The 17,373-nt window shown below is 43.7% G+C and overlaps 1 protein-coding gene across 1 annotated transcript in view; it reads left to right on the forward strand.

The window, feature by feature from the left end:
* LOC149971460 (ADAMTS-like protein 3) overlaps positions 1-17,373 on the forward strand; it is a 231,058-nt gene that overhangs the window by 197,687 nt on the left and 15,998 nt on the right. The window contains exons 24-29 of the mRNA XM_090222838.1: positions 2,409-2,536; positions 3,633-3,761; positions 10,217-10,402; positions 13,863-13,988; positions 14,119-14,409; positions 15,790-15,973. Of these exons, the coding sequence (XP_090078964.1) occupies positions 2,409-2,536; positions 3,633-3,761; positions 10,217-10,402; positions 13,863-13,988; positions 14,119-14,409; positions 15,790-15,973 (1,044 nt within the window). The remainder of the gene's footprint in view (positions 1-2,408; positions 2,537-3,632; positions 3,762-10,216; positions 10,403-13,862; positions 13,989-14,118; positions 14,410-15,789; positions 15,974-17,373) is intronic.

Consider the following 17,373-nt stretch of genomic DNA (forward strand, 5'->3'; position numbering starts at 1 on the left):
AAATTAATCAGCCGATTGGCACTCTATTCCTTTTGTAGTGCACTACTTTTGACCAGGGCCCATAGGGTAATAGAGTGCCATTTGGGATGCGTGCATAAACTCAGTGAAAATATGAAAGAGAGGTTCAGCATCATTAAAGGAAATTAGATATTTAATCGGCTGATTAATTTGATTAGACTAGATCAGGACTTTACGTTTATTCTGATTTCATGCACTAATAGCATCTGCACACACACACACACACAGACAGACAGACAATGCACACACGCTATACGCACGCACACGCACCCACACAATTACATACACACACATGTAGCTGTTGTCTTAACCGGGGTTTGACCCAGCTTGAGACAGTTTGTTTGTAATAGTTTTATGTCATGTGACTGCTGAGAGATCATAGGCTGTTCAGTTCTAGACTCTGGTCATGTGACTGCTCATAGGCTGTACAGTTCTAGACTCTGGTCATGTGACTACTGAGAGATCATAGGCTGTACAATTCTAGACTCTGGTCATGTGACTGCTGAGAGATCATAGGCTGTACAGTTCTAGACTCTGGTCATGTGACTGCTAAGAGATCATAGGCTATACAATTCTAGACTCTGGTCATGTGATTGCTGAGAGATCATAGGCTATACAGTTCTAGACTCTGGTCATGTGACTGCTGAGAGATCATAGGCTGTACAGTTCTAGACTCTGGTCATGTAGCCATACCTGTATTAATGGCGCCTGTTTGAACTTGTTATCAGTATAAAGGACACCTGTCCACAACCGCAAACAGTCACACTCCAAACTCCACTATGGCCAAGACCAAAGAGCTGTCAAAGGACACCAGAAACAAAATTGTAGACCTGCACCAGGCTGGGAAGACTGAATCTGCAATAGGTAAGCAGCTTGGTTTGAAGAAATCAACTGTGGGAGCAATTATTAGGAAATGGAAGACATACAAGACCACTGATAATCTCCCTCGATCTGGGGCTCCACGCAAGATCTCACCCCGTGGGGTCAAAATTATCACAAGAACGGTGAGCAAAAATCCCAGAACCACACGGGGGGACCTAGTGAATGAGCTGGGACCACCAAGTAACAAAGCCTACCATCAGTAACACACTACGCCGCCAGGGACTCAAATTCTGCAGTGCCAGACGTGTCCCCCTGTGTAAGCCAGTACATGTCCAGGCCCGTCTGAAGTTTGCTAGAGAGCATTTGGATGATCCAGAAGAAGATTGGGAGAATGTCATATGGTCAGATGAAACCAAAATATAACTTTTTGGTAAAAACTCAACTCGTTGTGTTTGGAGGACAAAGAATGCTGAGTTGCATCCAAAGAACACCATACCTACTGTGAAGCATGGGGGTGGAAACATCATGCTTTGGGGCTGTTTTTCAGCAAAGGGACCAGGACGACTGATCCGTGTAAAGGAAAGAATGAATGGGGCCATGTATCGTGAGATTTTGAGTGAAAACCTCCTTCCATCAGCAAGGGCATTGAAGATGAAACATGGCTGGGTCTTTCAGCATAACAATGATCCCAAACACACCGCCCGGGCAACGAAGGAGTGGCTTCGTAAGAAGCATTTCAAGGTCCTGGAGTGGCCTAGCCAGTCTCCAGATCTCAACCCCATAGAAAATCTTTGGAGGGAGTTGAAAGTCCTTGTTGCCCAGCAACAGCCCCAACACATCACTGCTCTAGAGGAGATCTGCATGGAGGAATGGGCAAAAATACCAGCAACAGTGTGTGAAAACCTTGTGAAGACAGAAAACGTTTGACCTCTGTCATTGCCAACGAATGGTATATAACAAAGTATTGAGATAAGCTTTTGTTATTGACCAAATACTTATTTTCCACCATAATTTGCAAATAAATTCATAAAAAAATCCTACAATGTGATTTTCTGGATTTTTTTTCTCATTTTGTCTGTCATAGTTGAAGTGTACCTATGATGAAAATTACAGGCCTCTCTCATCTTTTTAAGAGGGAGAACTTGCACAATTGGTGGCTGACTAAATATTTTTTTGCCCCACTGTATAACATGTTAACATAAATTATTTTATCTTTATTTAACTAGGCAAGTCAGTTAAGAACAAATTCTTATTTTCAATAACGGCCTAGGAACAGTGGGTTAACTGCCTTGTTCAAGGGCAGAACAACAGATTTGTACCTTGTCAGCTCGGGGGTTTGAACGTGCAACCTTCCGGTTACTAGTCCAACGCTCTAGGCTACCCTGCCACCCCAACATAAATTCTTATATATAACATGTACACTAGCTATTGTATATACCGCATTATGTGTATAATCAATTTCCATACAATCACTTTCCTGCACACCAAAAAAGTGTATAGTATTTTATTGTATTATAAAGTGATGACTGTGGTTGAGATACAGGTCTTGTTTTCCTTTGCTACTGCAGGGTACACTGGGATATCTCTGGCGGACTGCATATCTCTAGTCCTGGGCCGGGGGACAGAGGAGTGTACAGGTGCACAGCCTCAAACACCCACGGTTCAGCCTCAGAGACTACACAGCTGCTGTTAGCTGGTGAGTACCCAGTCAACTGGGTTATATATGGGAGGCAGGTAGCCTAGCAGTTAGAGAGTTGGGCCAGTAACCGAAAGGTTGCTGGTTTGAATAGCCTAGCCTACAAGGTGAAAAATATGTCGATGTGCCCTTGAGCAAGGCACTTAACCCTAATGTGCTCCAGGGGCGCCGTACTACTATGGCTGACCCTGTAAAACAACACATTTCACTGCACCTATCCGGTGTAAATGACAATTCAACATGTTATCAGGTTGCACCGCCTGCTGTGCGCAGCGTCCAGAAGTAGCTAGCCTCCCTAGCATGGTGGTGGAAATGGCTTTTATTAAGCAGTCAGGTTGCACCGCCTGCTGTACGCAGCGTCCAGAAGTAGCTAGCCTCCCTAGCATGGTGGTGGAAATGGCTTTTATTAAGCAGTCAGGTTGCACCGCCTGCTGTACGCAGCGTCCAGAAGTAGCTAGCCTCCCTAGCATGGCGGTGGAAATGGCTTTTATTAAGACACTGCTCATATTTTTCTAGCAGCCCCGTATTAAATGTAGTTCAGGAGGAAGCCAATGTTGTAGCCTGATAGGAGGATGTTTTATTTTATGAACCAGCCGCCGGGCGACATGAGTGTATTACCGGCTGGGTTGATAGCGTCAACACCAAGAGATAATACACAACGTCAGGAAGAACACCCTCTAGGGGTCTCGGCGCTAGGGCACACCGTAGGAAAACGCTTTGCAACGGAAAATGAAAACAAGCGTTTCTAATTGGACAAGTTCAGGTAGTCCCTCCTGTTTTCAGACAGTTTGCTTCCGTTTAGTTCCTAGTGAATACAAACATGTCCCAGGTCTGATAAGCATTATAAGCATGCAAATGATGAAATGCTCCAAGAGGAAATTATCATGTATTCATAGTATGTACACTATTTATAAATAATTTATTAATACTTATTCAGTTATTATGAAATGTTACTCTCATTAAATAACATTATGCAATGTTATTTGAAATGTTAAATGAAATGTTATTTATGTTTCTTAAAAAACAGTAGTTACAGGGGAGGAGGGGATAAATGAGCCATTTGGAAACATTTGTAGTTGTTGTCTGTTTTTCACAGAGCCTCCTGTGATAGCTGTGTCATGGAGGAACGTATCGGACAAGGAAGCCCCCAGTCTGAGGGCCGTGGTGGGGGGACGGGTCAGCCTGCGCCCTGGGGCTAACCTAACTCTAGACTGCCCCGTCACAGGTAGGCCTCACCATAGAGATTAAATCCCATACACTCTTAGGAAAACGGCTTCCTAAAAGGTTCTACAACTGTCCCCATTGGAGAACCCTTCTTGGTTCCAGGAAGAACTATTTTGGGTTCCATGTAGACCCTCTATGTAAAATGCTTGCTGTTTGGAGTTTTAGGCTGGGTTTCTGTATAGTGACATTGACTGATGTTAAAAGGGCTTTATAAATACATTTGATTGATTGAGATGCTCTATATGGAACCAAAATGGTTATTCATAGGGTTCTCCTATGGGGACAGCCAAAGAACCCTTTTAGGTTCTAGATATCACATGTTTTTCTAAAACTGTAGAATGGATCATGCCATAGTGATTCTAATTATGTGGATCTCATAGGGACAGACAGTCCCTCCATTTTGTGGTTCACATTGTCAAGCTCCAAAATGATCGACCATGTGTTTAAATTGAATTTCAAGCAATAATAGATATCTGGTGTAAGGTAGCACATTCAGACAGACATGATCAAGCTATGAAGTGGACATACCTTGTGTTGAAATTGTATTTCAAACTACAGCATATCTATACAATAGTATCTATACAGCATATATATAGTGAAAATAGTAGAATATTTTCTCCACACTGGTCTTTGTCAGTTGTAGTTTTGGCTGCACTTTGGCAGTAATATACTGTGGTGAACACAAATGAATGTCAGCGTAGTCCTACTGCGATCTAATACCCTAACATGGGTTTTATGTATCCATATGGTTATGTGGCAGATCATAGCTACGGTGTAGACACGCAGAAAGACACAGTTAGCTGAAAAGTGAATGGTGTGGAAAGCCACCATGCCAGTCAGAGCTCTAGCGGTGGACACATGGATTTAAACTTCCTGGTTCAGTTACAGCTGTAATGAGGTGTATAAAATGAGAGCAGAGCTTTGATTGAGAAGTGATGTTTGTGACGAGGCTTGGCAGTTGGCTACGGCATCATGCAATTTCACAACACAACAAAATGTTTCCTTTTAGCATTTTTAGCTAGAGATGTTTGTCATTTATGATCTGAAGTGGTATTAGACCAGAGTCATATCTGACCCCCTATTCACCATGTAGTGCACAACTTCTGAATCCATATAGGGCACTCAATTTGACCACAGCCCTATCTGACACCCACATTGGGCTGTGGTGCACTATGGGACATTGGGGGATAGGCCGGGGTGTTATTGGAGACAGCCAATAACCTTGACCAACCACACCATAGTTATTGGGTTGAATCTTCCCAGGTTGCCTCCTAAATGCCACCCTTTATAGCACCCTACTTTTAACCAGGGCCTATATAGTGCGCTATATAGAGAATAGGGAGCCATTTGGAATGCGCATCCAGCCTCATCATCACCTTAGTGAGAACCGGCTGAGATGAAAGGACATGTTATTTAAGTCTCATTTGTTTTGGCCTTACACCTTTACAGAAACACACACACACACACACACACACACACACACACACGCGCACACACACACACACACACACACACACACACCTTGCACACCCTAGCACCCTCTCTCTCATCCCATTCAATCGCTGGTGATTAAAGCAGCTGTGTGTGTGTGTGTGTGTGTGTGTGTAAAGGTGTAAGGCCAAAACAGATGATATTATAAACCATCCTGATTGCAGAAGGTAATGTAATCTGTATCATTGAGGTCAGAGATCCTGAGAAACAATCACTGGACCTTCACACACACCATTTTACCTTGTCAGTATATTCAATATTGGATTCATCTCCAGTGAGTTTTGTGTACATGCATTTCTCGTAAGAAAAAACACATATTTGTATTTGTATTGATTATGCCAAAGTAGCAGCTACTCTTCCTGGGGTCCATTAGTTCCTGCCAAAGCAGCAGCTACTCTTCCTGGGGTCCATTAGTTCCTGCCAAAGCAGCAGCTACTCTTCCTGGGGTCCATTAGTTCCTGCCAAAGCAGCAGCTACTCTTCCTGGGGTCCATTAGTTCCTGCCAAAGTAGCAGCTACTCTTCCTGGAGTCCATTAGTTCCTGCCAAAGCAGCAGCTACTCTTCCTGGAGTCCATTAGTTCCTGCCAAAGCAGCAGCTACTCTTCCTGGGGTCCATTAGTTCCTGCCAAAGCAGCAGCTACTCTTCCTGGGGTCCATTAGTTCCTGCCAAAGCAGCAGCTACTCTTCCTGGGGTCCATTAGTTCCTGCCAAAGCAGCAGCTACTCTTCCTGGGGTCCATTAGTTCCTGCCAAAGCAGCAGCTACTCTTCCTGGAGTCCATTAGTTCCTGCCAAAGCAGCAGCTACTCTTCCTGGGGTCCATTAGTTCCTGCCAAAGCAGCAGCTACTCTTCCTGGGGTCCATTAGTTCCTGCCAAAGCAGCAGCTACTCTTCCTGGGGTCCATTAGTTCCTGCCAAAGCAGCAGATACTCTTCCTGGGGTCCATTAGTTCCTGCCAAAGCAGCAGCTACTCTTCCTGGGGTCCATTAGTTCCTGCCAAAGCAGCAGCTACTCTTCCTGGAGTCCATTAGTTCCTGCCAAAGCAGCAGCTACTCTTCCTGGGGTCCATTAGTTCCTGCCAAAGCAGCAGCTACTCTTCCTGGAGTCCATTAGTTCCTGCCAAAGCAGCAGCAACTCTTCCTGGGGTCCATTAGTTCCTGCCAAAGCAGCAGCTACTCTTCCTGGGGTCCATTAGTTCCTGCCAAAGCAGCAGCTACTCTTCCTGGAGTCCATTAGTTCCTGCCAAAGCAGCAGCTACTCTTCCTGGGGTCCATTAGTTCCTGCCAAAGCAGCAGCTACTCTTCCTGGGGTCCATTAGTTCCTGCCAAAGCAGCAGTTACTCTTCCTGGGGTCCAGCAAAATTAAGGCAGATTATAAAATGTTAAAAACATTACAATACATTCACAGATTTCACAACACACTGTGTGCCCTCAGGCCCCTACTCCACCACTAGCACATATCTACAGTTCTAAATCCATGTGAATGTATAGTGCGTATGTTATTGTGTGTGTCTGTGCCAATGTTTGTGTTGCTTCACAGTCCCCGCTGTTCCATAAGGTGTTTTTTTAATCTGTTTTTTAAATTAAATTTTACTGCATGCATCAGTTACTTGATGTGGAATAGAGTTCCATGAAGTCATGGCTCTATGTAGTACTGTGCACCTCCCATAGTCTGTTCTGGACATAGGAGCTGTGAAGAGACCTCTTGTGGAATGTCCTGTGGGGTATGCATGGGTGTCTGTCTAAACTACTGGCCCACAGCTCGGTGCACTCAGCATGCCAACACTTCTCACAAATAAAAGTAGTGATGAAGTCAATCTCTCCTCCACTTGGGGCCAGGAGAGATTGACATGCATATTATTAACATTAGCTCTCTGTGTACATCCAAGGGCCAGCCGTGCTGCCCTGTTCTGAGGGCCAGCCGTGCTGCCCTGTTCTGAGGGCCAGCCGTGCTGCCCTGTTCTGAGGGCCAGCCGTGCTGCCCTGTTCTGAGGGCCTGCCGTGCTGCCCTGTTCTGAGGGCCAGCCGTGCTGCCCTGTTCTGAGCCAATTGCAATTTTCCTCTGTTATTTTTTTGTGGCACCTGACCACACGACTGAACAGTGGTCCAGGTGTGACAACACTAGGGCCTGTAGGACCTACCTTGTTGATAGTGTTGTTAAGAAGGTAGAGTAACGCTTTATTATGGACAGATTTCTCCCCATCTTAGCTACTCCTGCATCAATATGTTTTGACCATTACAGTTTTCTCAATTTCCACATTATATGTCTATGTATGCTGATAATTATACAACACGTGGGTCTAATCCTGGATGCTGATAGGTTAAAACAGCATTCCAGCCAGTGTCTATTCCACAAATTGCCACCAGCTAAGGCTATGATGTTGAAATGTCTATTTACTGTTCAAACTCACTGCACAGTCCACTGTCTTATCAGCCCAGCCAGGCAATTTATAAACTCTCTCTACTGTAAAAAAGCATGTAGACATTATCTGCCCTTTATATTATCTGCCCAATATATCCTGCCAATATATCCTGCAAACACCGGCTTCTCAGGCATTATCACTTAAATGACAGTTGGTACGAGGTATTGGTTAGTTAGTTGAACGGAGGTGATACAACAGCACACTCCTGTGGTAGAGACCATTCTCAACACATGAACCAGAAGAGGTCACAGGAGCAGATATGGGGTACTGCACAGTGGAGGCTGGTGGGAGGAGCTATAGGAGTACGGGCTCATAGTAATGGTTTGAATGGAATAAATTTAACGGTATCTAACACATAAAATATTTACAATGAGCCCATCTTTATGCTATAGGAAGCCCATATTCCTATAGCATGAAGATGGCGGCCTCCATGTACTTACCACAAATGTTTAATTTGCTAAGTTCGCCGTATTGTTCAATGCTTTCTATTGCACATGTTTTGTATTGGCATTGGCACAGTAAACATGATCCCAGTTCTATCCCCAAAGATGTATTGGCATTGGCACAGTAAACATGACCCCAGTTCTATCCCCAAAGATGTATTGGAATTGGCACAGTAAACATGATCCCAGTTCTATCCCCAAAGATGTATTGGCATTGGCACAGTAAACATGACCCCAGTTCTATCCCCAAAGATGTATTGGCATTGGCACAGTAAACATGATCCCAGTTCTATCCCCAAAGATGTATTGGCATTGGCACAGTAAACATGACCCCAGTTCTATCCCCAAAGATGTATTGGCATTGGCACAGTAAACATGACCCCAGTTCTATCCCCAAAGATGTATTGGCATTGGCACAGTAAACATGATCCCAGTTCTATCCCCAAAGATGTATTGGCATTGGCACAGTAAACATGACCCCAGTTCTATCCCCAAAGATGTATTGGCATTGGCACAGTAAACATGATCCCAGTTCTATCCCCAAAGATGTATTGGCATTGGCACAGTAAACATGATCCCAGTTCTATCCCCAAAGATGTATTGGCATTGGCACAGTAAACATGATCCCAGTTCTATCCCCAAAGATGTATTGGCATTGGCACAGTAAACATGATCCCAGTTCTATCCCCAAAGATGTATTGGCATTGGCACAGTAAACATGATCCCAGTTCTATCCCCAAAGATGTATTGGCATTGGCACAGTAAACATGACCCCAGTTCTATCCCCAAAGATGTATTGGCATTGGCACAGTAAACATGATCCCAGTTCTATCCCCAAAGATGTATTGGCATTGGCACAGTAAACATGATCCCAGTTCTATCCCCAAAGATGTATTGGCATTGGCACAGTAAACATGATCCCAGTTCTATCCCCAAAGATGTATTGGCATTGGCACAGTAAACATGATCCCAGTTCTATCCCCAAAGATGTATTGGCATTGGCACAGTAAACATGATCCCAGTTCTATCCCCAAAGATGTATTGGCATTGGCACAGTAAACATGATCCCAGTTCTATCCCCAAAGATGTATTGGCATTGGCACAGTAAACATGATCCCAGTTCTATCCCCAAAGATGTATTGGCATTGGCACAGTAAACATGATCCCAGTTCTATCCCCAAAGATGTATTGGCATTGGCACAGTAAACATGACCCCAGTTCTATCCCCAAAGATGTATTGGCATTGGCACAGTAAACATGATCCCAGTTCTATCCCCAAAGATGTATTGGCATTGGCACAGTAAACATGATCCCAGTTCTATCCCCAAAGATGGCGGCAATTAGAAAAAACGAAACAAGTAGATTGTGCTGATTTACTGGCACATTGGACCATGTCGCGCGCCGTAGTTTAAGAACTCTCTGGGTAGAGCTAAAAACAATGACTTCATTTCTGAATTCATCCATCTTTATTTATGCACCTTCGCCATTGAAATGGAATTGACCCCCATCCCTGATTCATAGATTGACTATGTGAGACAAAACAGAATGAGCTTGTCTAGTAACAGTCTGGCCGTGGCTGCTCAGACCCAATAGCAATATGTTTGAATAACTGTAGCCAAGTACAAGCCAACTGGCACATGCTGTTCAGGGGTTGCGTCCCAAACGGTAACCAATTCTCTATATAGTGCACTCATTTTGACTAGGGCCCATACGGAAATATTGCACTGCATAAGGAATAGGGTGCCATTTGGAACTATACTATATGTGTGTGTCTGAAGGGAGTGGTCAAGATGTAAGGATTGGCATCCAGTGCTCTGATTTGTCCCAGTGATCAGTAATAACCAGTCTCAAGTAGTCTAATCAGTCTCTCTGTCATCAGGGCGTTCATCTATGTTGGACATTCTATGTGTGTTTTTGTATTTGTTTAAAGTGAAGTATTCTGTGATTTGTGGGATGTCTGAATCAGTTATCCTCAGTCTTATGTCTCTTACACTAGTGCTCTCTGTCTGTCTGTCTGTCTGTCTGTCTGTCTGTCTGTCTGTCTGTCTGTCTGTCTACCTACCTCTTCTCTCTCCCCCTCCTCTCCCCTCTCTCTCTACCAGGTGTGCCTCAGCCTACAGTAACTTGGCAGAGGAAGGAGGGTGTGTTAGATGTCAACGTGGCGGTACCCCTGCCCTCTGGTTCTCTGTGGCTCCAAAACGTCACTCTCCAGAGCCAAGGCACCTACTCCTGCATGGCTGCCAACCCCATAGGAAAATCCACCGCTTCCACTGTTCTCCATGTCACCGGTGGGTTCACACACACATGTGAGCGTGCATATGCACACACGAGCGTACATACACACACACACACGAGCGTGCATAGTGTATACACAGATTTACACACAAGTGCTGTGGCAGCCCACACGCACATGCACGCACACACAGCTGAGGTATAGGGCTGGCGCTGTGCTAGCTATCAGGGTGGTAAAATCCATCTCCTCTCAAATGTTAATCACACCTCATTGTGGAACACACACACGCGCACACACACACGCGCGCGCGCGCACACACACACACACACACACACACACACACACACACACGCTACCCTGACCAAACCAGGGTGGTCCAAGAACGATTATCCTGAAATACAGTTGAAGTCAGAAGTTTACATACACTTAGGTTGGAGTCATTAAAACTCATTTTTCAACCACTGCACAAATTTCTTGTTAACAAACTATAGTTTTGTCAAGTCGGTTAGAACATCTACTTTGTGCATGACACAAGTAATTTTCCAACAATTGTTTACAGACAGATTATTTCACTTATAATTCACTGTATCACAATTCCAGTGGGTCAGAAGTTTACATAAACTAAGTTGACTGTGCCTTTTCTTTAGGCTTTAGAAGCTTCTGATAGGCTAATTGACATAATTTGAGTCAATTGGATGTGTACCTGTGGATGTATTTCAAGGCCTACCTTCAAACTCAGTGCCTCTTTGCTTGAAATCATGGGAAAATCAAAATAAAATCAGCCAAGACCTCAGAAAAAAATTGTAGATCTCCAGAAGTCTGGTTCATCCTTGGGAGCAATTTCCAAATGTCTGAAGGTACGACGTTCATCTGTACAAACAACAGGACGCAAGTATAAACACCATGGGACCAGGCAGGCGTCATACCGATCAGGAAGGAGAGGCGTTCTGTCTCCTAGAGATGAACGTACTTTGGTGCAAAAAGTACAAATCAATCTGAGAACAACAGCAAAGGACCTTGTGAAGATGCTGGAGGAAACAGGTACAAAAGTATCTATATCCACAGGAAAACGAGTCCTATACCGATATAACCTGAAAGGCCGCTCAGCAAGGAAGGTGCCACTGCTCCAAAACCGCCATAAAAATGCCAGACTACGGTTTGCAACTGCACATGGGGACAAAGATCGTACTTTTTGGAGAAATGTCCTCTGATCTGATGAAACAAAAATAGAACTGTTTGGCCATAATGACCATCACTATGTTTGGAGGAAAAAGGGAGAGGCTTGCAAACCGAAGAAGATCATCCCAACCGTGAAGCACGGGGGTGGCAGCATCATGTTGTGGGGGTGCTTTGCTGCAGGAGGGACTGGTGCACTTCACAAAATAGATGGCATCATGAAGGAGGACATTTATGTGGATATATTGAAGCAGCATCTCAGACATCCGTCAGAAAGTTAAAGCTTGGTCGCAAATGGATCTTCCCAAATAGACAATGACCCAAAGCATACTTCCAAAGTTGTGGCAAAATGGCTTAAGGACATTGGAGTGGCCATCACAAAGCTCTGACCTCAATCCTATAGAAAATTTGTGGGCAGAACTGAAAAAGCGTGTGCGAGCAAGGAGGCCTACAAACCTGACTCAGTTACACCAGCTATGTCAGGAGGAATGGGAAGCCTGTGGAAGGCTACCTGAAATGTTTGACATAAGTTAAACAATTTGAAGGCAACACTACCAAATAGTATTTTAGAGTATGTAAACTTCTGACCCACTGGGAATGTGATGAAATAAATAAAATCTGAAATAAATCATTCTCTCTACTATCTGACATTTCACATTCTTAAAATAAAATGGTGATCCTATCTGACCTAAGACAGGGATTTTTACTAGGATTAAATGTCAGGAATTGTCTAACACTCAGACATTCACTAAACATGCTCTGTATTCTGTACCGACCATGGTCTACAGTTCTCCTCTCCTGATGTTTGTTACTCTGGAACATATCCTAACCTACTGTAAACCTCCATACAACATGATGATAACCTACTGTAAACCTCCACACAACATGATGATAACCTACTGTAAACCTCCACACAACATGATGATAACCTACTGTAAACCTCCACACAACATGATGATAACCTACTGTAAACCTCCACATAACATGATGACAACCAACTGTAAACCTCCATACAATGATGTTATCTTACTGTAAACCTCCATACAATGATGTTATCTTACTGTAAACCTCCATACAACATGATGATAACCTACTGTAAACCTCCACACAACATGATGATAACCTACTGTAAACCTCAATACAACATGATGACAACCAACTGTAAACCTCCATACAATGATGTTATCTTACTGTAAACCTCCATACAACATGATGATAACCTACTGTAAACCTCCATACAACATGATGATAACCTACTGTAAACCTCCACACAACATGATGATAACCTACTGTAAACCTCCATATAACATGATGACAACCAACTGTAAACCTCCATACAATGATGTTATCTTACTGTAAACCTCCATACAACATGATGACAACCAACTGTAAACCTCCATACAATGATGTTATCTTACTGTAAACCTCCATACAACATGATGATAACCTACTGTAAACCTCCATACAACATGATGATAACCTACTGTAAACCTCCACACAACATGATGATAACCTACTGTAAACCTCCATATAACATGATGACAACCTACTGTAAACCTCCATACAATGATGTTATCTTACTGTAAACCTCCATATAACATGATGATAATCTACTGTAAACCTCCATACAACATGATGATAATCTACTGTAAACCTCCACACAACATGATGATAACCTACTGTAAACCTCCATATAACATGATGACAACCTACTGTAAACCTCCATACAATGATGTTATCTTACTGTAAACCTCCATATAACATGATGATAATCTACTGTAAACCTCCATACAACATGATGATAATCTACTGTAAACCTCCACACAACATGATGATAACCTACTGTAAACCTCCATATAACATGATGACAACCTACTGTAAACCTCCATACAATGATGTTATCTTACTGTAGACCTCCATACAACATGATGATAATCTACTGTAAACCTCCACACAACATGATGATAACCTACTGTAAACCTCCATATAACATGATGACAACCTACTGTAAACCTCCATACAATGATGTTATCTTACTGTAAACCTCCATATAACATGATGATAATCTACTGTAAACCTCCATACAACATGATGATAATCTACTGTAAACCTCCATACACCATGATGTTGAATCTTACCAGGACTAATACAGAAATGAGGGATTAATTAATCAACTATGACAACACTTGAAGCCTGTCCTGAGGGCCCTAGTTAGAACATGGTAGGGGAGGAGGACAGAAACATTCTGCCATATTGTTTAGATTTGACTGTGGTTTCACTTTTCTTGCCCCAGTGAATGATTGATTGACGGATGGATTTATTAATTGATTGATTGACAGGTCCAGACCCAGGCAGAGGTTCTACAATGTCCCAGCAGTTCAAGGAGCTGAGCAGGAGGAGAGTCCTCATGGCTTCACGCATGGGAACCACTGTGACCATCAGACCTGGAGACATCCTACGCATAGGTACTGCACACACGCTTACACAAGTATGAATGAATACACACACACACACACACACACACACACACACACACACACACACACTGCCTCAAGCATTATCATAATGACCAAAGGCCTCCCTCTCTCATTCCAGGATGCCCAGTGGTTCCAGACCATAGAGGGCCTGTCCGTTGGGACTACCAGAACCACACTCTGAAGGAGTCCACCTGGACCGGACCAGACTTTGCCGCAGGACAGAGGCTGGGTCCTGGGCAGAATCAGGGTCTGGGTTCTGGTCTGGGTCTTCAGTACCGTATACTGGTGGGAGGTCGTGTTCTGGAGGTGAACACGGTGCAGGGAAGGTTCTCCGGACACTACCGGTGCCAGACCCCCATCCACGACAACACACAGCTGCTGTCTGCTTGGATCCACGTCCATACTGAAGGTGTGTGTGTGTGAACCTTAGCCAACTTTCTGCTGGTCATAATTTATAACATTTAATGAGACCCATTCATTGTAATTCCAGGTATGTGTGCAGTCCGATGTTACACTGAACTGTGAACATCGGACTGAACACGCGTGTGTGTGTCTTATCTGGTGTGTGTATTCACTGACTTCTAATGCTCTTATTGTACAATTCAACCCATTCCCTTTGTAGAGCTCCATTAAGTCTCTCTTCTCCCTCCCCTTATGTCCTGTTCTTAACTGGATCAAACACACACAGGATGGCTATTGTGCTTTCAGGTCCAACCTCACTTTCAGGATTTGTCCCAAATAGCACCCTATTTCCCACATAGTGCACTACTTTTGACCAGAGCACTATGGATACATAGTGCAAAAGTAATTTGGAACATACTCTCAGCCTCTCTGTGGATACAGCTGTTAGCTATCACCAGACTCCAATTAACATGGGAATTTGTACCACTCACAGTCATCAGAACATATCTTTCCTCTGAAGAATTTTTATAATTCAGACATGAGGGAAGTGGAGGAGAGAGAGAGAGAGAGAGAGAGAGAGAGAGAGAGAGAGAGAGAGAGAGACCCTGTATCGTTTTAAGCTGTGCCAAAACCTCTTGGACCCCATGTTGTTTCTAGTTAAACTTCCCTTCTGTCCTTTCTGTGTCCTGAACCGGAGCGTTAGTGGGCTCTGGAAGAGCTTAGGCAGAGGGCTGGGACAATTATCAGTAGACTCAAAATATGCAGCAGCCCCAGGTTACATCCCAAATGGCACCCTTTTCCATAGTGCACTACTACCTGTAGGTCCTGGTCAAAAGTAGTGCACTATGTAGGGAATAGGGTGCCATTTGGGACGGGCCTGCTGTGTACTCTAGCTAACTGTGCCTCAACCTTTTATTCGTCGTAATGGGAAGTATTTGAATGACAGTAATGTGATATTATTGAATGAAAATGATAGGCCCAGTGTTGGCCAAGCCATAGTTTGTTTTACTGCTATGCTGTGGTATGAAGTCAAACTGGGTAATGAGGATCTGGTTTGCTCTACTTGGTGTCGATGGGTCAGTGTGGTGGTGGTGGGTGGGTCAGTGGATGTACTACTGGGTGGGTCAGTGGGTGTGGTGGTGGTGGGTGGGTCAGTGTGGTGGTGGTGGGTGGGTCAGTGGATGTACTACTGGGTGGGTCAGTGGGTGTGGTGGTGGGTGGGTCAGTGGGTGTGGTGGTGGGTGGGTGTTCTGTAGTTCTGTGTGATGTGTTTCTGGCTAGTACTGCTGTGGTGTTTATAACATATTGTGTGTGTGTGAGCGTGAGCGTGCTGTGGGGTTTGTTTCAGCTCAATAACGTGTGTGTGTGTGCATGCGTGTGTCTCCAGAGTTTGCGTGGCGTCTTGGGGACTGGACGGCGTGCAGCGCCTCGTGTGGGGACCGGGGGATGAGGACACGGAGGGTCCGCTGTGTCACGCCAGAGGGACGTGAGGTCACACCCTCCATGTGTCACCACCTAGACAGACCTGTCTCCTCACAGCTGGCCTGCAACCTGCATGACTGCCCCCCCAGGTACACACACACACACACACACACACTCTCTGACACACACACAAGCACACGCACACACACTCTCAGACACACACACAATCTCTCACACACACTCTCTCTCAGACACACACATAACACGCAAGCACACACACACACACTATAAACATCTGCTTTTGTAGGTAAAACAGATGCGTTGGTTTCACTGACCCCTGAGGAAAAATCTACAGGGAAATAGGTAATTCAGCTTCATGAGTCACTGTCATGAAGAGTCTTGTCTAATATAGTCGTGTCCTAAATGGCCTTGTATAGTGCACATCTTTTAAACAGATCCCTATGGGCATCCCTATGGTTCCTGGTCAAAGGTAGTGCACAATATACATTATAGGGAATAGGGGTCCATTTGGGATGTAGGCTATAGCTCCTTATTTAGTCTCCTTCTTCTACTGCTTTATGTCAGCAACTGTCCAAGACCAATATACATAAATCACATTCAGGTCCAAGTGTTGAGGTTTCATTGTTTTTCCTTGTACTGTAGCAGTCAATAGGGGAGAGTGGGATAAGTTGAGACATGTTTTACATTCAGCATCACCCTGTCAAGGGAAATATAGTATACTTTCTACCAAAGATATCTAAATATATTGCAGAATATTACAGTTTTTTTCAATTGCTAACAAGCATCGGTCAATACTGAAGACAATTTTTCAAAACTCTTCACACAGTGTGCATTACCAACATGCATCTTGGCCAAACAGTTCATCTCAATGAATCCAGCTTCATCCACAAAAATGAATGTATGTGCAGTTTGCCTGGCTTCCATCTCCATTACTCTCTAAAATACAATAAATCCACAGTTTTACAGTACTTTACATTATGCATAGCTGTGGAGATACCCTGTCTGGTAACAAGACTAAAAACAGGACTCGAGTAGGCTTTCAGCTAAAATTGCAATCAGCTGTGTTTGGAATAGTTAAATATTCTGCTGAGATTTTTTGTGTTTCAATCTGGTTACTGCAGAAAATGTGCCATCATTCTGTTTTGAATGTGTTTTAGAAACAGTGTGTTAGGATTTGAATGTGTTTTGGAAACAGTGTGTTAGGATTTGAATGTGTTTTAGAAACAGTGTGTTAGGATTTGAATGTGTTTTGGAAACAGTGTGTTAGGATTTGAATATGTTTTAGAAACAGTGTGTTAGGATTTGAATGTGTTTTGGAAACAGTGTGTTAGGATTTGAATGTGTTTTGGAAACAGTGTGTTAGGATTTGAATGTGTTTTGGAAACAGTGTGTTAGGATTTGAATGTGTTTTGGAAACAGTGTGTTAGGATTTGAATGTGTTTTGGAAACAGTGTGTTAGGATTTGAATGTGTTTTGGAAACAGTGTGTTAGGATTTGAATGTGTTTTGGAAACAGTGTGTTAGGATTT

Source organism: Oncorhynchus mykiss, chromosome 26 (genome assembly GCF_057628025.1).
Source record: "Oncorhynchus mykiss isolate SJ-2025 chromosome 26, ASM5762802v1, whole genome shotgun sequence".
NCBI classification, from domain to species: domain Eukaryota; kingdom Metazoa; phylum Chordata; class Actinopteri; order Salmoniformes; family Salmonidae; genus Oncorhynchus; species Oncorhynchus mykiss.